The following is a 25,638-nucleotide window of genomic DNA, read 5'->3' as shown; positions in this document are numbered from 1 at the left end:
CTCTAAAGGCAAATCCTGGATTCGCCCCTGTATACAAAAACTCATGTTAATCATGTGCATTTAGTTTAAAACGAAAACACTTAAACATGTAGCATGTTTAAGCTTTAACTTTAGTAAAATATCTAGCAGTTCTTCGTCGAGATTACCAAAAGATAAGCAATCGTGTTGTATTAGTTATTTGCATTGGATAAAATGCCTAATTAACTTAAATATCTACTTGGCCAGTTTTGGGGGATACAAAGGAAAGTGGTTTCGTATTAAACATTAGTTGTTTTCTTGACCAGTTATTGGAAATGAAAAAGAAAGTTGTTTGTTCACGGCCTATTAAAAGAAGCATTTTACTTTTTCCACCATAAACCATTAAATGTATCCGGTTTTAATGAGGTTCAAGTGTTGTTTCTTGTAAGTGGAGACGATTAAGAGCCCTCTTGTAATATATCCTTCGTATAATCTCAAATATTGCGCAGTTAAAGTCCAACAATGTCGGCGCAACTGCTTTGTGTCGTTGTGTTTTTTGCTGGATTTTTTCTCGTTACCAATTGTGAAGGTATTTATATTTGGTTATGTAAATATGTTATATAAAATCCGTTTTGGTAGCAAAATTGTTGTCATTTTTTATGTAAATAATATCAGTTCATTAAGGGCAGTCGGAAATTTCTTATAACCAAATTTAGTTTTGCGCTTAGCTTAACTGACGCTTACTATAGGTTGCCGCAAAATATCTTTTTTTTTTTTAATTTGAATGCATTATCATGTTTTACTCATTTGACTTGGTTATAAACTATAAAAAGCATATGTAACGATAAAACAAATATAAGACTTTATATTTCCTTTTAATTAATAGTCCAGGGAAAAAATGAGGGAAAAATGCTCAGAAATAATTTTGGTGGATTTGTGTCAAATCAGGCATCACATTTAACATACAAAAAGTATAAAAAAATCACACGGTTCAAAATGTGACTTTTGGGGTTTAAAAAGTACGTGGCCACACATTTCCCAGTAAAATAAGCGTCAAAATATCGCTATTATACTTTTTATCTGTACCTTTATATTATGCACTTTTGTTTTGATAATTTAATTCAAATGCGTGAAACAAGATAATGCATTCAGATTTAAAACAATGGCATTGACTTATATTGTGCAAATGGAACAAAAAATGTATGTTTATACCGAAGTGGTTTTAATGCTTATTGTTTTAAAATGACTTTAAACCTGAAAAATAACTGAGTTTTATGGGAGTAGACACAAGATGATACAATTGTCAGGGGCGTAGCTAGGCTTTACAGAATGTTACGCACGAAAGGGGGCGGGTGTGGAAGGGGTAGTATCCCTGTAGCCGGTTGGGGGGTCGGGGCCTCCCCAGGAAAAAAAAAAGAAAAATGGAACTACCATGTTGAGCTCTGAGGTGTATTTTGAGGGATTAATAGGTTCGAGACCGCCGACTTTGTAGTTATCAAGTAAGTGATTTAGGCTCAGAAAGCTATCTAGCACAGAGAAGCAATGCTTCCTTCTATTCTAATATTATTTGTAGTTTAGCCCTCAACTTTGATGCCATTTTTTGGCCATATTTATTTTTTTCATTTTTCAAATTGATGTTACGCACATGCGTAAATGCGTAACGCTGGCTACGCCGCTGATTGTAAGGAAAATAATAACTAGTCATAAACTGACACACAATTGATGTCGTTATGTACACCGCATTGAATCTTAGCTACTGGTGTATCACATTGCTTACGACACATTTTTCTCCCACCTCAGATTAGTAGATCCATTAATCTAACCATGCTAGAAATTCTTATCTTGCCCACGGGCGAAGATAAAATGCCCGTATGGAACTTCTTTTAATGGTTACCACATTGTAATTACCTCCCTTGTTAAAGACTGTCGTCTGTAGCGCATCATGGAAACCTTGTCTTGTGGCAATATTTAGAACGCGAGTTAATTATTTCTCGCTTCAAATGTCACCAGAAAACAGTTTTCACGCACCTTTCGAGAAATAATGCTTCACTCTTCTTAGAACTATTTAAAGACCGATCAGACCATTTACATACTCTGAATCACTGCGCGAATATCCATGACAACCACGAATTATTGCATATCCTTACGCAATTATTATCACTAAGCACAAAATAGTTCCGGCAAAAAAATACATTTTTACTTTATTTTGTTTAACTGAGGTGGGAGAAAAAGCATCTACCATAGCCGCTCGTGTAAGATAGGTTCATCCCGACCCTCGCACAGGGTGTTTTGCGGAAACTCGGTAAACCTCGTTTCCGCAAAACACCCTACGCTCGGGTCGGAATAACCCTTTCTTACACTCTCGGCCATGAAAGATACTTATAATCTTTCGCAGTTGTTATGTATTTTTCCAATTCGAAATTTAGAGGGGTTGTCTACCGCAGATAATTTAAAAATGTCGTCGGAATATTTATCTGTATTAGGTAATCACGTTACTTTCACATGCTAAATATATACAGTATAAACAGGGACACCTATAAGCGCTATCTTTAAACGGGTAAACTCAGATGAGACAGTGACAAAATATTCTTTTAATCATGTAAAAAGATGTATATATTATCGACCTCATATTAGCTCGTATCAACAATTCTTGGCTTGTTTTGTGGAAATAATGTATTTGCCGATTTTTGGACCATCTGGTGTCCAGCCCCTTTAATAATATACAGTACGGTATATATTCACTTAACTGTAAACAGTGCTTGCTAGGTTTCAACATTATCGTTAAAGATTTAAAATACAAACATAATACTAGGGTACCATTATCTTAAAATTCTTCTCTGTGAGCATTTTTAATAATACTAGGGTACCCAAAACATAAAATTCTTCAATGTGAACATTAAACATAATACTAGGGTACCCTTACTTAAAATTATTCAATGTGAACATTTAGCATACTACTTGGATACCCTTACATAAAATTCTTCAATATGAACATAAAACATAATACTTAGATATCCTTACTTAAACTTATTCAATGTTAACATTAAACATATTGCTTTGATACCCTTACTTAAAATTATTCAATGTGAACATTAAACATATTACTTGGATACCCTTACTTAAAATTATTCAATATGAACATTCAACATATTACTTGGATACCCTTACTTAAAATTATTCAATGTGAACATTTAGCATACTACTTGGATACCCTTACATAAAATTCTTCAATATGAACATTAAACATAATACTTAGATATCCTTACTTAAAATTATTCAATGTGAACATTAAACATATTGCTTTGATACCTTACTTAAAATTATTCAATGTGAACATTAAACATATTACTTGGATACCCTTACTTAAAATTATTCAATATGAACATTAAACATATTACTTGGATACCCTTACTTAAAATTATTCAATGTGAACATTAAACATAATACTTGGATACCCTTACTTAAAATTATTCAATGTGAATATTAAACATAATACTTAGATACCCTTAACATAAAATTCTTTAATGTGAGCATTTTGCCATACTTTTGTTTCAGTTTCCGAAAAAAGTATGTTTTTTTTGTGTTTCACTCATTACTTAAGCGCTCCGTATGTAAACCTTTTTAATACATTTTCCCTTTTCAGAAATTGATGAAATTGTTGTGTTTTGTATAATATCAAAATAATTTCATTTCAGAAAAGTTCGGTTGCAAGTTGCCACAAGAACCTTTGTTCGGCCATTTTGATTTTAACGAAAGACGGAAGTCATACCGATTGAGCTGCGACGAAAACTTCCGGTTACAACCGGGCGGATTGTTGAACCTTGACCGATTTTGTAGAAACGGAAAATGGACAGGACCTGTGAGAGATTGTGTTCTGAAATATCAAGGCAAGATATCAAAGGGGCACTAGATGGGTTAACACTTTTTAGATGCACGAAAGAAGTGTTTTAATTTTAATGTATTATTATGTTTAACTTATTTGACTTTAATGATCAAAACGAAAAAAAATAGAAAAAATACTTGTGTACAGGAAAAACAATCGCTTTTATGAATAGCGTTTTCGTTAAACAGCTACGTGGTCCCAAATTCGCCAAAGTTAAAAAAAAACGCAAAAAAGCTTATATTGTTTTATCTGTAAAAATGCCTAAGCTTATATCCTAGGGCAATTATCATTATCTTGGGCAATCTTCCCACTTGGCCAATAATCAACCAAAAGCCAAGGTCAACAAGCTAGTATTCTATAAGCAATAACTATCCAAAACGTTTGACGCTACATCATTAATAAATAGCGTTAACAATGGACGCGCCATATAGCGGCGTTTTATGTATTTCGCGCATAAGTTTTGATGATATCAATAGAAACTCACAATTGTAGCCATTCAATACGAAATTGACTGAATCCGTTTGCTAAAAGTTGAAAAATCACAAAGGTTCGTTTATTGATCAATATACGAAAACTCGTTTAAAGTGCCACTCTTATTCAAAATCAATACATACAAATGTACAACAAACATAAATTTTAATTGATAAACCTTTAACTTCTTACTAAATAATGCAATTATTGAAAATATTTATCACTGATAACAAGATTGTAACCTTGTATTTAATAGTAGAAAGCGCAAAAATATTAAGTGATTGGTGAATGCTTAAAGATTTACTGTGGTCTACTACAGTCTCTTAAGGTAGAACGACAGTGTTTTATGCTCATTTCTTTTAGATTAAACTCGATATCCTTCATAAGAACCATTGTTTTCGACATTTATTAATCCTGTTTTGAATATTAAAGCAATATTTTTAATTGACAAATGTGGTAAATCTTTTTTGGGATTAAGAGTGCATCTCTAATACATTCCTTATTTAATGACCACTCATGTTAAACCTTCCATATATATGTGAAGTATAATGTGCTTTTGTAAACAATTTGACAAAGTTAGTATGAAACTAGTTATTATCCTTACCTGATGAAAAGGTATGCTGTTTTCTTGACAACAACCAGGCGTTTGATATGTAACTTTCAAACAGAGGCAAATATCGACACTGTCCATGAACTACTGCTGTCCGAGAACTACTCGCCTACTAGTCGGGTTTATAGAAGCAAACCATATCAAGGCTTCGTAGACCAGCACTTTGATAATTTGAACGGCATTTCGTACGCAATATCAGACACCGTTAATTAAAGCTAGATATATTGAGCCTGCACACTTATGAGACGTGTGCTATTCACGAGCACCACGCACACCCTTACGAGTAGCTTTTTTAAATATCTTTAGTAATTATTAACTCATTTTTTTCGCTTTCAGTCAGGAAACAATGCCCCCAGCTGTACGACCCCAAAAACGGAAAGGTCTTCGCTGCATCGCTAGATCAAGGGGCTTCCGCTGCATTCGAATGTGATAGTGGATACCTTCTCGTTGGGTCACGTGAGGTGATATGCACAACCAGCCAGATTTGGAGCGGGGAGATCCCTATCTGTAGAAGTATGTGTACATTCTACTTTTAGAAGGATGTATCTGCCTGAAATATTTTGTTCTGCCTGATTTGGAGCGGAACCATTTTGTTCTAGAGTCTGTAACATGTTCGCATTTGTTGGAGTTTGTTTAAAGACATATGCACGTTTCTGATATAGCCATATATTTGAAAGAAAATGTATTCACTAGCATTTAACATGTTCTACTTAATATGAGTTTGTTTTATGCTATGTGAACGTTTCTGATATCGAAAGAAAGGTCAGTGAAACGTTCATTCACGAGCATGTAAAATATTCTAGATCATATGAGTTTCTTTAATCCATGTGACCGCTTCTGAAATCGTCAGGGAATTTAACGAAACATTTATTCACGAGTAAGTATTCTGACTTACATCACATGAGTTTGTTTTATGCTATGTGAACGTTTCTGATATCGACAGAAACATTGAGGAAATGTTCACTCACGATTGACATTTTCTCATTCATATGAGTTTGCTATGCAGTCAAAACTCCCTATGTCAAAGTTGTTGGGACATCGGGAAACAGATGGAGATAACGATAATTCGATATATCCGAAATACAAAAAGTGAATAACTTAACCGAAAAAAATCGGGAAAAGGTTCGACATAACTAGAACGTCGAGATAGCAGAGTTCGGCATAGCAAGTTTCGACTGAATGTCATTTGAACGCTGCTTTTATCGTAAGCAACATGAAGGAAACGTTTATTTACGAGTATGTAACATATCATATTCTACATCATATGAGTTTGTTTCTGGCAACGTGAATGCTGCTGAATGCGTTCGCTTCAGGACTCAACAATTATGTTACATGTTCACATTCATATCTGTTTATTTTAGGCAATATGAACGCTGCTGATATCGCCAACAACATGAAGGAGACATTTATTGATAAGTATGCCGGATCAACTTCGACATCAGAGTCTGGACCCCAGGGTAAGATGCAGTCTGGAAACAAGGGGTAGAGAGACTCTATACGCCATAGTATGCTAGAGTCTCGACTCATATACGAGCTAACTGTGTCCATTTAGATTAAAATATACACAAGGTTGTTTTTCTCAATTTCCATGGGACTGTTAAATGTCTTAACCCCTTTTAATTGTGTTGCTTTATAGAAAGTAAATATATATCTTTCCTAGTCCACGATTGAACGAATCTCAAATAAAGGTTGTCCTTTTGATTTTTTTTTACTTTTTTAGGACCGAAATGACAGTTTATGTAATACGATATATTTTACAACTATTCTTTTGCTATGAAATGTCAGATTTCTATTATTCCATTGGTGAAACTTGGATGCCTTTGATATCTTTGCTTTCCGTGATTTTTGGTGATAGAACTTAAACAACAATTGTAAAAAGCAAGGCAGAAAGTGGTTAGCCATGTTGCATGCCGCCTGCCGTTTTAAATTGTTTATATCGCCATCCGTTATTGGTACCTTGAAGTCATGTTATTATAAATTATATTTACCCTAATTTACTTTATAAGTTTTCTGAAACCAAATTTCTCCAACCAGATTAATATGAAAGGCCATTCAATAGTATCAAATGCTTTCTGAAGTCTAACAACAGTGTCGCCCCTTTTATTTATTTCTGTTCAGTATATTCTATAATATATTTTATATGTCTAATGTTGTTTAATTGATGTGACCTTGTCCGTCATGACCAATGAGTTTTAGAAGGACATTTTGTTGACAGGAAGATTTTGTATTTTTTATTAATATGAAGTAATGATATTAGTCTAAACAAGATAATGCATTTAAATTTAAATTAATTTTTGCATCAACCGAATGTCTTACACCTTGAACTTGAAGATACAATGAACGACAGACACACAAGGTCACAGAAACAAAACGACATATGCATTAAAATATCTTCATTATTGACTGTTGGGGTTACCAACTGAGAACATTCGGAGAAGCAGGAGTTCAGTGAGAGTTTAAAAGCACGACTATAATGGAACAATTAAGTTCATTGTACATGTAACAGTTCCGTTAATTGAGTTAACGTGCAAACAGTAGGACGGAAAATACCTTTTTTTACATGAATTAATTTATTTTCCTGTTTCTTTAGGGCGTCTCAGTATTGGCAAACGAGGCCTTGACATCATCATTGCCGTCGACACCTCGTCCAGTATTGGGACAGAATCTCTGAAAATTGCAAAGCGGTTCATGGAAGTCCTTGTCAAAATATTTGGTGTGTCTTCAAATAAAGCCGGAGGTAAGTTGTCCATTTTGTTTATAAAGGATGACATTCCATTCTCTATTTTAAGTTGTACGACGTCTTCACGGTTTACTTTCATTTAGAAAAAAAATAAAACTTTAAACTCACACCATGATGGATCTATTTGTAGGCCAAAACGGAACACGATTTGCCATTGTAACGTTTGCAAGCACCGCCACTGTGCATCTTCAGATTGATGACAAGCTTGTGCGAACGGTCAACTCCACCATCGACAAAATCAACGAGATTCAGGTACTTGTATAAAACAAATAAAGCAGCATTCTATGGATTTCCGGACATTTCGTTCCCTACTAAAATGTTATCGACATCTTATAATCCCTAATATTTTATTTTTGTTCTATTGGTTAGTTCAATTCAAATAAAGCCAGTGAATATATACAAGGAACAATATAGATATGCAAAAAAATACCGGAGCCCAATATCACGAATATACTTAAGTCAAATCTCAAACTCAGTCTCATCAAATTTTATCACATAGCATTAAAATTTATTAAAAATCATACATGTTTTTTTTACATTTTTATAAGGGCATTCTATCATAAAATAATGCTGATAAAAGCCTTTGGTCGAATTCCAAGGTAAATATATTCTACAGCCAAAAATGTATTTGAGTACAATTCTGTATTCTTTATAAAATACTCAAGTATATTTTTTGCTCTAGAATTAGTTTTCTTTGAAATATTGACAAAATATTTTTATCAACACATTCTATGAGAAAATACATTTACAAAAAGTATAAAACATGCAAGATGTTGAAGAATATTTTGATTTTATATGGTGAAATGAGTTGAGACTGAGTTTGAGATTTGACTGAAATATTTTCGTGATATTGGGGCCAGGTTGTATTACAACGACCCTGATACAAAAGTGATAGCTTTGTTCTAATACGTGCTTATCCCTAACGAACATATTGAACATTCAAATGTTTACAACTTTCGTTTCTACGTTGACAATTACGCTACAACATTTGCTTTTGTTTATTTGTTATTTCAAACTCTTAAAAATAATTTCTCTACCACTGGGTACCAAATATTGTCCCTGACTAACAACCTAACAACCTAAAGTCCCCGGGTTTGATCCCTGCTGCGTCATAGTTTTTATTTATATTGTTTATTTTCTATATTAATTGCCTTTATGCGTATTTCATTACATTACAATAGCAACTCACTCGCCTTTATCATCATCATTATTTTTATTATTATTATTTTTATTGTTATTATTATTATTATTATTATTATTATTATTATTATTATTATTATTATTATTATTATTATTATTATTGTTATTATTATTATCATTATCATAAGTAGTAGTTTTGTGATGCTGGACATAAAAAATAAATTATATGTATTTGTCATCACATAAAAATAATAAAATTATTGTAATATATTATTTAATCTATTCTGCAGATAACTGGAGGTGGCACGTCTATTTCAAGTGTTCTAAACACCATCATCACACAAATCCATCTCGTAAAGATAGCCGGTACGTACATAGTAGAACTATTCAACCAACGACATAAAAGTCCGAATGACTCTACGCGTACATTAACCGGCCCTACTGGGTTCATACTCCGTATAATAACATCTATCACACAATTTATTGTTTAACAATTACACCAAAAGTTCATAACTCTTTCCAAAATTGTTGTCATTTTTTTTTAATTTCATTTATGAGAACCTCACATAAATTCTTTGTCAGCAATTCTGTGAATAGAACGACCCTACCGTAAAAGGAAACAGTTATCATATGACGTCACAATAACGCGGGAAAAATAATCACTTCATAGTTGATCTGGGCCATTGCAGATACTAAAAGACCTATATTTGACGTAAATTTGATGAGCTAATGGCAACAACACGTTTAACAAAAAATATATAAGCACTTTTTAACATGTTAATAAAAGTTGTTCGCGACCTGCTGATACGATTGAGCAACAAGATAAACACATTTCAATTTATATTAATACGCGATTGATCGCGATCCTAACATATCCGAAGATGTTGCATGTATCGGAAAATGTTCGCCTTTGCCGAAAAGCAGTTCATTTAACAAATGGATGTAAATAAGAGTCAGTGATTAATCTGCTTGTCTTTGCTTCAAATTTATTTTTAAAGCTGGACTCTTACAGATATACGGTTTCAACAACTTTTTTATTTTTTGTCGTGGAAAGAGCAACTTTTTTGCATAAATATCTGCAAACCAACGTTAAAAGATTTCTGACAAAAGATCAGAGCGCAGATTTTCATAATCTAATTCTAAAATTATTGTTTTATAGCTAGTAACGGTTAAAGTAAAATGCTTAGAACATAAATTTTTAACTGAATTATAAAAATCTGCGAAAAAATTTTTTGTCAGTAGTCTTAAATTGATGCCATGCATTTTGGTAAAAATTGGCACGTTTAAAGGCAAACAATTAAAAAGTTGTCAAAACGTTTGATCTTTGAGAGTGCAGCTTTAAGATAAAATTAAAATTATCCTTACCTTATATCATTGCATATTCTTTGCAGTCGCTATCGCGCCCTAAGAATATTTTTTAAAACATTAACACAAGATATTTTCTTAATATAAATAGAGGATCGGACATGATTAGTCATTTCATACGGAATGTATTAAACGACTTTTTTCTAAATATTTATAAAAAAGACTAGCCTTGGCGAGTTTGTTGTGTTTTGAAACTTGAATAAAAAAGTTTAAAGAAGTTCGTATGGAATGCCCACGAATATTATAAATTATATTTATTCTTATGTACCAATTTACAGCGCTAAATAGATAAAACGTAGGTCAGTTTCCCCGCTTTTCATTACTATTCACCACAGGGGGCAGAAACAAAAATGTGTTTCCGCCCCCTGTGCTATTCACTTGTTGTGCATACAAATATATAATGACGTTATTTCATGATGGCGATTTCATTTGTTATATATTTACACCTAAACTTCCATTCCTTTAATGAACTGCTTTTCGGCAATTGCGTTTATCATCCGATGAACGCAACATCTTCGGATATGTTCGGATCGCTATTCAGAGCATAACAATATACATGACAATTGTTGATCTCGTTATTGTTTGTATTGTATAAGCAGGTCCCGTAAAATATAAATCAACATGAAAGTGTTATTTTATGGTTTCTTAAATGTATGGTTGATATAAGTGTTTCATTGTTACGTTTAAAAGTGATTTAAAGTGGTTGATCTTTTCCCGCGATATTGTGACGTCATTTGATAAAATGTTTCCGGTTACAGTCGGTTCGTTCTATTTACAGAATGGGTAAGAAAGGATAACTGAAATGTTTTCTTAAATGAAATAATGAACTATTGGGTAAATATAAGTAAGGAATTGCGGGATTGATGTGATTATCGGGGATTGGGCTGGTCAACAATTCATTCCTGAAATAATTTAAGTGTAGGCTATCGTTCATGTTTCGACATTGCTCATTTTCCAGGATGCGATAGCATAGGTTCTGCCATAGAATAAGATTAAGACTATTTTGTCTTACCTTGCCTTATCTATATCGTATCATATATAAACTCCTATTTCTTATCATAGTTTTGAGCATTATGTTTTTTATTAGGATCAAACCGACAAGGCCAGGAAACTAACAGAGCTGTTTTTCTGATTACGGATGCCTCACAGACAGTCAAAGCCAATACCGACGAAATGACTCAAAAGATTAAGTTATTGAAAGGTAATTTGGGGGACCTATGTAACAACTGATACAGTAATACGGGGAATAATAACACGTGACAATACTTAAATGAAGATATTTAAATCTTTTAAAGCTAATTTACTGCCGAAATGCAGATATTTGATTGGTTTAAAACCTTTGCCACTGAAGATATTGGTTTAATGACCTCAAAGCGTATTGATTGGTTACACGTGTTTGTTGAAGCGCAGTTTTGAATTGAGATCTATGAATTCAATTTGATGTAGATATCCATCCCTAACAATGTTATAAGAAACGTAATCATATATATATGAAATGATCAATACTATCTGAACACTAAACACAGAAGAAGGATACGAGATCTTCACAATGGGAGTTGGAAGAAACATCGACAAACTCATGCTGAAAAAAATAGCCAGCGAGCCAACCGAAGAACACGTTTTCCTGATAAACCAATTCCAGGATCTGAAAGCGATAGGGGACACGATTGCAGAAAAAAATATAGGTATGTAAAATAGTCAAACTATTCATGATCACAATTTCAAGGATATGAACACAAAAAGGGTTAAAATTTTATAGACAAATATAGGTGGCGTAAAACAGTCAAACTATTTCTGATTACAAATTTATCTATCCTACAGCGAGGGGACAGGACTGCAGAAAAATATATAGGTACGTAAACAGTCATACTATTCCTGATCACAATTTCAAGGATATGGACACTATTAGGGTTAAAATTGCCTAGCAAAATATAGGTACGTAAAACAGCCATACTATTCCTGATCACAAATTCAAGGATCTGAAAGATATAGTAGACACGATCGCAGAGAAATATATAGCTAAATATATAATATATATATATATATATATATATATACATATATATATATATATATATATATATATATATATATATATATATATATATATATAGGTACGTAAAATAGTCATACTATTCCTGATCACAAATTCAAAGATCTAAAAGCGATAGTAGACACGATCGCAGAGAAATATATAGCTAAATATAAAAAATATATATTTATAATAGGTACGTTAAATAGTCATACTATTCCTGATCACAAATTCAAGGATCTGAAAGCGATAGTAGACACGATCGCAGAGAAATGTATAGCCAAATATATAAAATATATATATATAATAGGTACGTAAAATAGTCATACTATTACGGATCACAAATTCAAGGATTTCAACACTTTAGTGGTCACAATTGGGTACGTAAAACAGTGATACTATTCCTGATCACAAATTCAAGGATTTCAACACTTTAGTGGTCACAATTGGGTACGTAAAACAGTGATACTATTCCTGATCACAAATTCAAGGATTTCAACACTTTAGTGGTCACAATTGGGTACGTAAAACAGTGATACTATTCCTGATCACAAATTCAAGGATTTCAACACTTTAGTGGTCACAATTGGGTACGTAAAACAGTGATACTATTCCTGATCACAAATTCAAGGATTTCAACACTTTAGAGGTCACAATTGGGTACGTAAAACAGTGATACTATTCCTGATCACAAATTCAAGGATTTCAACACTTTAGTGGTCACAATTGGGTACGTAAAACAGTGATACTATTCCTGATCACAAATTCAAGGATTTCAATTCTTTAGAGGTCACAATTGGGTACGTAAAACAGTGATACTATTCCTGAACACAAATTCAAGGATTTCAATTCTTTAGTGGTCACAATTGGGTACGTAAAACAGTGATACTATTCCTGATCACAAATTCAAGGGTTTCAATTCTTTAGAGGTCACAATTGGGTACGTAAAACAGTGATGCCATTCCTGAACAGCAAATCAATTCAAGAATCAAACTGCTACAGGTAAACACGACTGAACAGGTACGTTAAATTGAACATTCAATTCATTTAAAGAAATTGATACATTTGGCACAACAAGCCTATCGCATCACCAAAATATTGAAAGGGAGACCCTGATTAGTGTTAAAGAGTGATGGGAGACTAAATTGGTTTAAACCCCCAGTAAATTTACATTTTACTAACCGTTCCAAGACGGTACCTATCAATTCTTGATAATCATACCAATAACGTACTGATAAGAGTTTAAGAGGGCTTGGAGACTCTTAACAAGACACACATGATGTCAAGATCAACAAAACATGTTTTATGTGTTTCAAAAAACCAAGAAATAACACATACACATAACCGTGGCAAGATCATTTCTCCCTACCCAGATTAGTTCATCAAAATATTTGACCATGCTGAAAATATTTATCTTGCCCACAAGCAAAGATAAAAATGTACCTATTTTCACCACACACAAAACAGTTCTAGGGAAAAGTACGTTTCACTATATTTGTTTGAATGAGGTGGAAGAAAACGCATCTATCATAGCCGTTCGTGTACGACAGGTTCATCCCAACTCTCGTGCAAGGTGTTGTAAGGATACCTCGTTTCGAAAAAAGCCTAGTTAAGGTTAGAATGAATCAATCTTACAATCTGGGCCATTGCAGATTATAAGTATCTTCCATGGCCGAGAGTGTAAGATAGGTTCATTCCGACCCGAGCGTAGGGTGTTTTGCGGAAACCAGGTTTACCGATATTGTAGATGCTTTTTCTCCCACCTCAGTTTAACAAAATTAAGTAAAAATGTATTTTTTTGCCGGAACTCTTTTGAGCTTAGTGAAAATAATTGCGTACGGATATGCAATAATTCGTGGTTGTCATGGATATTCGCGCAGTGAGTATGTAAATGGTCTGATCGGTCTTTAAATAGTTCTAAGAAGAGTGAAGCATTATTTCTCGAAAGGTGCGTGAAAACTGTTTTCTGGTGACATTTGAAGCGAGAAATAATTAACTCGCATTCTAATTAATGCCACAAGACAAGGTTTCCATGATGCACTCCAGACGACTGTCTTCAACAAGGGAGGTAATTACAATGTGGTGACCATTAAAAGAAGTTCCATACGGGCATTTTATCTTCGCCCGTGGGCAAGATAAGAATTTCTAGCATGGTTAAATTAACGGATCTACTTATCTGAGGTGGGAAAAACTTAAATTCCAAGTTAAAATGTTGTTAATAGCAAATTTGATGGTGTTTGGATGTTATGTAAATGAATGTTGAATCTTGAAAGTATATTTTGTGGAATATTAAAGAAAATAATTTCATGGGAAATCCCCTTCTTGATAATCTTCGATTGTCGATGAAATATCATTACAAAACAATTAATTTTGTCAATGAATATATTTTGCTTTAGGAATTATGAATTGTGAAGATGGTGCAACATGCCGTGAGAGTATATTTGGACGGTAGTTTAAAACAATATACACATTTTCATTGGTCATACCATACTGTATATAGGCAAAGCACTTTAGAATGAAACAAGCCGTTTCATCATCAACCATTCATCATATCGCTCGTACAACATCAAAAAATAATGAAAAATGCAATGATACATTGCAAATATTTTTATTTTATTTCAGATTACGGCAAATGTGGAATTTCTGGAAACACAGACATAGCACAAGGCACGGACGCGAGTAAAAAGGTGACCTATTTCTCTGACGATTTAATTATATGTGGTTTGTGCGTGTCACTCACACATGCATATATTGATATACAAGAAGAATTAAAACTTTGTTAAAAAGAAACATTCCTTTAAAGTAGTTTAATACTACAATTTAACCTACTATGACGTAAGTTCCTGAATATCGTCATTCTTTATACCTGTTCTAACAGGTTTAGTGTAACAATAAATTCTTTGTTTGTATTTTGAAAAAAGCCTGTAGGCCGAAACGTTTTAAAAGTGTTTAATAAGTAGTGGTACAGATATATTCCCTGAAGAACAGTTTAAGTGATAGTTGTATTAAGTTAAACATAATATTCTAATGAAGGTTTATCATATAATTGTGCAATCCTATCTATAAATATAAAAACGAGTAAAGCATTATATTGTTTTATTTTATCATATTATACAAACTTTTCAAAATTAAATTAAATATTTAAAAAGTGCAAATGTCATGATCAGGGGGCGTGGCCATGGGTTGGCTGGTTAAGTGCCCAGAGCAAGACGTGTGGGGGCGTTCTTCTGTGCGCACGATATTTCATGACGTCAGCAAGATGCGTGTCTGACGTCAACGAAACAGGACACGTGATTCCCTACACAGAAAACATGGTAAGGAAAATAATATTGTGATAACATATACGTATTGGATTGTTTTTATCTTTTACTACAAAGTAAAATACGGAAGACATCTATAACGGTATAAATAATATTCCTAATCGTATAGACATGTGTTACCTTACCTGTTTATGAAGAATACGAGTAGAGATGTTGTCAAAGTCTTGGTATCATTAACGTCGATGTCATGAGTGTAGTCGATAAGTTGTTCAAAAGCTGCATATCTGCCATAATCGAAAAACCGTTCAGGGCATTCGATATAAACTTGGTGAAGCTATTTTGGGGCGTGTATTGTAAGTTTGTGGTGATTTTATTTCTGTAAGTGGTGTTTAAACGCTTGTGTCTCTAGTCAGGCTCACGCCTTAGGCATATTATCGGTGTTTTTGTTGAAACTCTTTTCTCTGTAGTTTTCATTGTTTTTATGGTGCACATGCTACCAGAGACAAAATACACATGTAAAGCTAAACGCATAACTCGGAATTTGGTAAGTATTAAGTAGTGTCCTTTTTTGACTGACGTTCAACAAATTGCTGTTGGCATTTGATCACCGGTGTTCTTAATTACTTGTTTGCTGATAACAATATCAATTCAAAGAAGGAAAAATGTATGTTTTCAAGCAATACGAAACACAATCATTCAGGATTGTTGGGATAAGAGTAAGGTTGTGCACGTTAACTGGTTAAACATCCAGAAAGTTTACATTATACTGACCATTCCAAGACGGTACCTAATAATCATTGATATATATACCTAGTTTTTTTTATATAGTATATATGCAATATGCACTGTGTTGTTTGTCGAGTTTTGTGCTTATGTTCCACGTCTCTTGTTTGTGATTTTTTGTTTTTGTGGTCTATGTCATTGACGTTTACCATTAAACGGGGTTTATGATTAAACTGTTGGCTACTGAGCTTGTTTCTGTAATCTTTCACATAAATACGACAGTACCGACACCGACGGTAAGTTAGTACTTTTTAATTTATGCGGACGAATAAATTAATTGTAGCACCATGCCATATAACATTCAAAACATGGACTTTGTTCATATCCTTTGAGACTAAAATTGTTTTAACAGTTCTTATATTCAGGAATATAACAATATATAAGATAAGCAGCAAATATTATATAATTGCAGATAACAATAAAACTAGGTCAATCCATGTTATTTTAATGGGCCGAGAAAAATATATTTCCGGTTTGACACACAAATGGGGCTTTTACGGCTGTAAAAGCATATTATACCAATGTTGTATCAACAATAATGTGTGATTTAGATCAGATTTAATAGTCAAGTTCATTTTCCTCGGGGGGGGGGATTTTTAAATGCAGAATGAGCTCAAGTATGTCATTTCATGCTATATTAAGAAAACATGAACAATATACTTCTACTTTAACATCAACACGGTGCTTAACGGCTGTAAAGGCATACTGTACAAATGGGGTTAATACAATAAGCTGAAATTAAGTAGCTAGTCGAGTATGGATAGTCAGGTCAGCTTTTGACGGGCATACATGTTGATGCAGGGTGCGCTCAGATGTGTTTTCCTCTTTGTATTATTATATACACTATAAACACACACTACCAAAAACAAAAAAGAAAGAAACGATAAATTAGGACATTCTTAAAGTCTAACCTGAAGCATATGCCCTATTCCTTCTCAGATAACCGTGAACCTCGGGGATTCGCGGTTGTATCAAGGTGATGACGAGCAGGTGATGCCGGTTGTCAAGGACGTCATCATTCACCCGAACTACACTGGTGTCCCTAACGAGCATGACATCCGAGATTATGATGTGGCCATCCTCGATTTTGGCGAGGACAATAGCACACAACCACCTCTGAACAAGTTCATCAAACCGATATGCTTTCCCTATAGTAAGTTTGCTTTAGTTACTAACCTTCTATATATAGACACCAAGCATAATATACAACGCTACTTGGTAAGACCTGTAGTACAACAAGCCAATAGAATTACAGGGACAAGCATATAAGTCTTGAACATAACATCATGTTTAATGGTATGAGGATGATAGCTTACCCTACACCAAGCATTAGCCACAGCGTTACCTGGTAAGACCTGTAGTACAACAAGCCAATAGAATTACAGGGACAAGCCCATAAGTCTTGAACATAACATCATGTTTAATGATATTAGGAGGATAGCTTACACTACACCAAGCATGATACACAACGCTACCTGATAAGACCTGCAGTACAACAAGCCAATGAAATTACAAGGACAAGCCCATAAGTCTTGAACATAACATCATGTTTAACGATATTAGGAGGATAGCTTACCCTACACCAAACATGAGACACAACGCTACCTGGTAAGACATGTAGAACATCTAGCCAATGGAATTAAATCATTGTGCCATTAAACATGATGTTATGTTTTAGACTTATGGGCTTGTCCCTGACATCTTATTAAATTTTGAACAACCTAGAACCTTTATCCTACAATCTTTAAATCGCCCACTTGAAGAAGTGCAATCTATTGCTGAAGAGGCCAGGTTCTTGGAAAGGGCCATCTTAGGAAAACCTTATTTATCTTAATATTTGCAATTATTTTGAGGAAAATTGTACAACTGCAGCCAATAGTAAGAAACTTGAATAAAGTTTCAATGGTTATCTTTAGGCTAGTTAAGGCACATTCAAATGATTTTATTGGTTAATATAAATTATCTTGTAAATAATGCATAATGCATAACGCATTTGGTAATTATAACTAATCCGAGGACTTGACCAGTTTAATCTGGAATTACCTTTTGCGTTTTATCTTTATAAAGGATTGTTGGGATAAGAGGTTTGTGCACATAAACAGGTTTAAACCCCCAGTAAATTTACATTTTACTGACTGTTCCAAGGCGGTACTTTACAATTCTTGATAAACATACCTAGTTTTTTATATAAAGTATGTATGCACTGTGCAGTTTGTGGATTTTTGTGCTATTATTCCATGTTTCTTGTTTCTGATTATATGTTCTATTTCTTTGGCGTTTACCCCCGGCCATTAAACCGGGTTTATGTTTAAACTGTTTGCTGCTGAGCTTGTTTCTGTAGCTTTTCGCATAAATATTGGATCTTAAACTCATTTCATGAAAGGTCTATGTAAATATTAAAAGAGGCTATCGTCATTAAACCTAATGTCCACATCGGCCTACGTGTCATAACCTTTACCTTACAATGTTCAATTACATTTCAGGGAAAGTGTACAACTTATCAGAAGGAAGATTGGAGTCTTTGAAAGTAATGGCTGGTGAGGCATATGGATTCACAGTAGGCTGGGGTCTCTCCCCAGATTCACATACCCGACAGGTCAATTTTATTTTATTTAAAAGGCTTAAATGTTCAATGTACAGATATGAATACACAATGATCAAAATGATATAATATGTGACTTATTTCGAGAACAAATATTTTAAATGCTTAAGGAGAGCTATCCTAGTCGCCCGAGCGTCGGCGTCGGCATAACCACTTATATTAATGTTTGCGTACCACCTAAAATATTTTCAAAGTTTATGGACATATGGCTTTGAAACTTTGAATCATTGCTCACCATCATGCCCCCAACCTGTACACAGGAGGAGGTAACTCCATCAAGCATTTTGACAAAATTATGCACCTTTTTTAATTTATGTTAATGTTTGCGTACCACCTCAAATATTTTCAAAGTCCATTGACATCTTGCTTTGAAACTTTTCACGCTTGTTCACCATCATACCCCCAACCTGTACACAGGAGGAGGTAACTCTATCAAGCATTTTGACAAAACTATGCCCCTTTTTCGACTTAAAATTTACGTTAAAGTTTGCTTCACTGTATCAAGCATTTTTAACTCATTGTTAGCATGTTCAGATTGATTGTTAAAGACTCAACGTTTCATACTTCTTATGCATTTTCAATGTTTTGGATTGTTTACACCCAATTTTTTTTTAACATAACCCCATTTATCTATGAATACTTATTCTTGTTTTTATTTACATTTTTCACCACATGTGTTTTTTTCTACGAAGCCCTGTTATGTTACTGTTTTATGTATGCTTGTACATGGTTTTCTAATGATACAGTATGCCTTAATTTCTATTATCTTATTATAATGTTTTTACTATTGACCATTCAACACCTTTTTATATTTACACTCTTTTCTATTTACAAGTTCCTGTTATTTACTACACTTTAACAATATCCTCCAGGATGGATATTATTTTATATTGTCAATCACTGAGAATAGTCGAGCACGCTGTCTACTGACAGCTCTTGTTTTTATTCTAATTTTCAAAAGATCTCCATAGTGTATTAAGTATGACAAGGAATAAAGGTGTAGGTACCAATGATATATATTAATTTTGTTTGCTATTACTGACTATAACTTAATCATTTTAAGACAAAGAAAACCGATCTAAGTCCGCAGTGATCTATTTCAACTCTAACCGTTCCAAGTCAGTAACCGTAACATGTATTGATTATAGAGAATTGCTTCAAACAGTGAAAATATCAATTTGATATTTTTCACCATTTTGAAATTTTAACCCGTTCTGCATCCCCCCAAAAAACTTTTCTCAATAAGGCCTATAAAATACATTTGGTTCGTGTAACCCGACCATACCTACGGAATAGGCGCCGACCCTACCGTTTTTATAGTCAGTTTGAAAAAACAAATATTTTTTAATTGCGTTTCAATATGTAGATTAAAACTTTAAATGCTTATACAGAAGGTAACTTTAACACCACTCTACTATGATGAAAATGACATTCTTATATAAACCTTATATAAAAAACACAAAAAAAAACACCTACCCTACCTATTTTTGAAAAGGATGATTTCCTAACCACACATTTTTTTATTTTTTTTAGGCCTAAGGATATGACATACTATTAAAGACGTCATTTACGAAATGCTGTTACTTGCGCATACAAATATGCGCGTTTAAGTCCTAAAACAATGCAATTAATATATTTTAGTATCAATTTGAGACGTATAATAAAGAATAAAAATGTTTTGATTAAGAGTAATATCCCAATATCTTTCACCTTGTTAATACCAAAAGTGATTATTAAACTCAGGTCTACGCCGTTCGTATAATATAACTTTTGGGTGCTGACTCGGTAAATAAATATCACGATCTTACACTGAAAAGAACAACTATGTGTTTATAATCTTATGACGTCGTGTCTCGTTGAATGATCTGTTAGGGCTTCGATTCTCGTTTCTATAAATACGTATATAGTTACTCTTGGACTCTTCTCTTTAGTTAACATTATATTATTGTAATACCACTCAACGCAACTCATCTGAAATTAAGTTGAAACATCACACCGGTCCACAGTTTTAGCTTCCGCTATTTATTTGTTATACCTCACAAGTAAACTCAATTTAAGTTGAGTTGCATTGAGATCAGTTGTAATATCATACAGGTACCGTGGGGAAAACAGAAGCAAAACCGACGGGAAATCCAATCAGACGTCAAATGTGGACGTCGCTACCCAGGCCTGAAAACTGAGAGATACTTCTGTGTCGGAAATATAAGGAAGGAAGGGTAAATAATTTTTAGGGATAACGCTAAGATGCACTCTTATCCCAAATAAGATTTATCAGAATTAAAACAAATGTTTCAAAGATGGAGATGAAGGAAACCGAGTTTAATTTGAAATATATATAAGTATCTCAACCTTGTGTGCGATATTGAATCGCAAGAAGTATTTTAGCACTCACCAATCATTTAATAGTTTTGCGTGTCCAGCTATTAAATACACCGTTACAATCGTGTTATCAGAAAAAAATACATTATTTAGAAAGAAGTTAAACGTCAATCACTCAAATCTATGTTGGTTATTCATGTTTATGCATTGATTTTGAATGAGAGTGTTACTTAAAAGGATTTGATAATACTTTACGTTTATGGCTTCATTAACCGGAAACTAATCCGTAATACACAGGATGCTGCGTTGGCCGCGGGATTTTAAACAACAGAGTATTTTGCCGTTGCTAGGTTACCAGTCACCTTATATTAAGCTTAATATCTTGAAAGCTGGATACTGCTCGGGCCGTTGCTAAGAAACAAGTTACCAATTAGTATGCTTTAATAGAATGCTGCTTAGGCCGTTGATAATTACCAGAAGCCAATCACTAAGCTTTAATAAAATACTGTTTAGTTCGTTGCTAGGAAACCAGTAACCAATCACTTAGCTTTAAGAAAATAGTGTTTAGGCCGTTGCTTAGTAACCAGTAAACAATCAGTAAGCTTCAATAAAATACTGTTTAGGCCTTTGCTCAGCCGTTGGGACTTTGTTAATAGAGCTCTTATTGTTAGTAATAATGTACAGTCGAAGTCTCAATCAACCAATCAATAAATTTCATTATGTTGATAATCTATGTGCTTCTATCTTTTAAAATGAACTTTCATCTTACATTTACTTACATAAATACCTCCTCTAAAATGTGTTTTTAAGACAATGAATTTGTCAAATCTATTCTCAACTGTTTCATGAGTTTTAGCTGTCGTTTAATTAATCTATGATTTCCTTGAATTTATTTAACATATCAAATACATTCATTAAATCGTTCCTGCATTAATGATGTTCGAGTTTTAAAGCAGATAATGAAATGAATAATCACTGGCGCCAGTTCATCATCATACGTAAATATTATTTATATCATAACAGCGATTCCTGTAGAGGTGATATTGGTGGCGCGTACATGGCAGAACTGAGCAACTTTCGCTACAGCGCATTTGGACTCGCCCAGAAGACGTACGACTGTCAAGACCATCTCCAATTCAGCATCTTCCTTGATCTGCATCACCCATCAATCACCGAATGGGCTCTTCCAATCCTTGGTCGCTGTAATCGATTGGGCAGCGCTGAGGACGAAGAAAAGGAGGCGGAGTTAGAAAGAGAGAATGCTCGAAACAAAACTGAAGAGGCGGATCTTGTTGAAAACGATGCAGATGGGGCGGACCCTGTTGAAGATAATGAACAAGCGGGGGTAGAAAATGTCGTGGATGATGTTGAGAAAAAGGATGGCGGCAAGAACGGGAATGGAGAAAAGAATCTCAAAAAGAAGGGTAAGGGTAAAGGCAAGAAAAAAAACAAGAACAAGAATGGTCAAAAGAAAAATAAAAGGGAGAGAAATTAGACCAACCTGTGCGATTAAAAATGTGGTGTTACATTTACTAGAAACATATGGCTCATGGCTCATGCATGAAAAACGTGGTTCGTCAAACCATTCTATTCTATTCATTGCTGTATAATTAATTGATATGGCTGTTTTCTCTATCGATTTTGCTATTTTCAATATGATGTTGCTGTTTTTTTTTAAAAGCATAAACTATTATTGGTAAATAAGTTAAGTAGGAGGAAAACCAATATTCAGATCTCTCACTTCAAGCCACTAGCATATAATGTTCGTATACGTGCATTAAAAAAAAAACGTTATTAGTTATAGTATAGTCTCGATTCGTATGTTGTTGTAGTTCAATTTAAATTCAATATCTTCAAAACAGTATATTCCCACTTAAAATCAAATATGGTTGATATTTGTAATTTGCTGACATTCTGTCAACATATAATTACCTTTAATTTGACATTAATCGATATGACTTGTGTGATAGTATTTGTTTTATTTAATTTAACGCATCTGAAAGTTGCCAGCAATACGTATTGCAAAATGCATTTGTCCGTATGGCACTCTATTGACGTCACAGGTATCATCGCGCAATGTTTAAATGACGTCATAGATAGAATAGTGCGTTATCTAAATACTATTTGTTATGTAATAACGAGTCGTTTAAGTGATCTAAATCAGTATTGCATTTTGATGCGAGAATCGTATTCGACTATCGTGTTGTTGTTTTTTGAAAATATCCACTCAAGTTAATCCCTTTTATTTTGCATGTATTTTCATAAGTTTGTCAATATTTTCCAGTATTTCCAAGTATCAGCATGCCTGTAAATAAATGCTTTATTCGAAAAGATTTTATTTTCTTATTTCTCTTCCATGACATGCAAACACACAACATACATAAGTATATTACTGTGCCAAAGCGTTACCACTTACAGTTGAACCAATGACGATATTCTGATGAGTGTATTGTGTGTCTTGTAGCGCTGTTGTCTCTTGTTTGGCAATACACTACAACGGACAGCTTTTCCAAAAGCGATTTACGAATCATGTGTAATTTGTGTTGTCTGATAGCGCTGTGCCCCTTGTTTGGAATTTGTCTGACCCTAATAACACCTTTCAACACGACCTGGGTCAACGTTTTAGCGTATCTGGTTGTCCCAGGGTAATTCACGTATAGCGGGCATCGAAGGGTTCCACATATGGCCTCGACCACGTACATCACATTTCAATCGCGATATTGAATTGAAGCATACGTAGTTTAAACTTTGATAGCCAGACAAAATATACACTAGCTAGCTAGAGCTACAAAGACAATACACATAACACATGAAACTGATTTTGTTTATACAGGTTTACAGTTTTTCTCTTGCGACTTATGTAATTTTCACTTTAATGTTAATGTGTCCCTATGGGTTTCATACAGAACATTAGTATGTCATAAAATAATAATGATAATTGCTTGTTCAAAAGACACATGTTAGAAATGGAAATAGTCATTCACATTGCACCTTAAACTAATCAATGAACCAAGATACTATTATATGATGGTACATTTCATTTATGCAATATGCACTGGTTTCTGCTGGGAAGAATTTTGCGACCCTCCGTTGTAAAGGTGAAACTCGTGTTCAGTTCCTTTAATTTCGACGAATATCTCAGTGCGGTGTCGTCATAAGCGCCCCAGATATGTTCCGATGTTACACAAATTATGTCTGCAGCTCTATTTTGACTGTAACGATTTCATTCAGCGTAATCTATAACACAGACTACTGCAGTTTATATATGCTTCTTGCATGAATAAAAAAAAATCATGTAAAATCATCTTTGTTTCTTGATTAGATTGTGTTACCATGTGAATAAATATTGCTTAATCTAACGTGTGTCTTTTGATAAAGTAATTATAATTAAATTGTAAAGGCCTATACATAAAACATTGCAAGGGCTGAACGACAATTAACCAGAGATATGAACATATTAACATCGCATACACAAATGAAAACAACGAATACAAACTACAATATCTGAACAGCCGCTGCGAGGCCATCGTTGCCGTGGCCGAAAAGGCTACACACAAAACATAAGCTCAAAAGTAATATACATTGATTGCATTTTGTATGATGCTTAAAATCAAAATTAGAAATGACAGACATGTTCTCATAAACTGTGCTTTATTAATCTTATTTAGGTTATGAGCTAAAAAAGCATACTTGTTCTAAAACGTATTTCAGTATACGGTTCACGCTTCCCATGATTAAGTATTTGGAATCTATTTAAATAATATGATTGATCGTTTTCAAATTTAAAGACTAACCTAAGAATTGATCTGGATAAGTCCGATACACATGTATGAGAACATTTGATGCCTTGAGTACCGTTTGATATAAATATTTTTATAAGAAGTGAATCAGTACATCAAACAAGTTAGGGGAGGCTTTACAATATGCAAAATACGTAATTGCACGTCAAATATCAATTGAAACTATGAAACAAGACTACAAACTGTGCTTGCAACGTAGTACTTTGATTTATCGAGATTACCTTTTTATTCAAATCCGTTAGAGCTCTCTGAATACACTGGAATAATTTCCAGAAAAATTGTAAGTAGATGGGGTGTATGGGCTATTCATAACACCCCGGGCTACTAACATTGTATCTGATGATACACAGTAAAGATTATATGTTTCATCATAAAACAAACGACGGAATAACATCTGCTTGAATAAACCACATTATCTATATGTATCCTATAGATGTTGGAAGTAATTTTCCTCATTTCACTTCACACTGTTAATTCTTATAACATTGTGACGAAGACCACACTCAATGGCTGATTGAGAAATAAAACGTTCTGATATAGAAGATATATATTTGGGTATTCAGTTTTTAGGCTAGTAGATTGGATATTCTTCAGTTTTGTATTTGAATACGCATTATTGTTTAATCTCTATTGCCATGATCAACGCTGTTCATGTTCACGTCGATGTGTAACTAC

General features: G+C 33.7%; 1 protein-coding gene across 1 annotated transcript; it reads left to right on the top strand.

Moving 5' to 3' along the window:
- The first annotated feature begins 396 nt into the window (after nt 1-396).
- LOC128224250 (complement C2-like) lies at nt 397-23,496 on the top strand. Its single transcript, XM_052934051.1, has 15 exons — nt 397-547; nt 3,654-3,845; nt 5,259-5,435; nt 6,284-6,379; nt 7,513-7,659; nt 7,793-7,914; nt 9,093-9,168; nt 11,255-11,368; nt 11,694-11,852; nt 14,822-14,886; nt 15,367-15,513; nt 17,182-17,395; nt 18,726-18,838; nt 20,939-21,060; nt 22,187-23,496. Exons 1-15 carry the CDS (start codon nt 481-483, stop codon nt 22,656-22,658), a joined length of 2,283 nt encoding a protein of 760 aa, XP_052790011.1. The 5' UTR covers nt 397-480; the 3' UTR covers nt 22,659-23,496.
- The last annotated feature ends 2,142 nt before the right edge of the window (nt 23,497-25,638 follow it).

Source organism: Mya arenaria, chromosome 17, assembly GCF_026914265.1.
Source record: "Mya arenaria isolate MELC-2E11 chromosome 17, ASM2691426v1".
NCBI classification, from domain to species: domain Eukaryota; kingdom Metazoa; phylum Mollusca; class Bivalvia; order Myida; family Myidae; genus Mya; species Mya arenaria.
The sequence above is the reverse complement of the archived record's forward strand: the minus strand, read 5'-3'. Positions and strand labels throughout refer to the sequence as shown.

Excerpts from the sequence above, each read along its gene's own strand:
- LOC128224250 (XM_052934051.1), top strand. The coding sequence starts at position 481 with ATGTCGGCGCAACTGCTTTGTGTCGTTGTGTTTTTTGCTGGATTTTTT. Across the intron at positions 6,380-7,512 it reads ATCAGAGTCTGGACCCCAGG|GGCGTCTCAGTATTGGCAAA; the intron begins GTAAGATGCAGT and ends CTGTTTCTTTAG. Across the intron at positions 21,061-22,186 it reads GGAAATATAAGGAAGGAAGG|CGATTCCTGTAGAGGTGATA; the intron begins GTAAATAATTTT and ends ATATCATAACAG.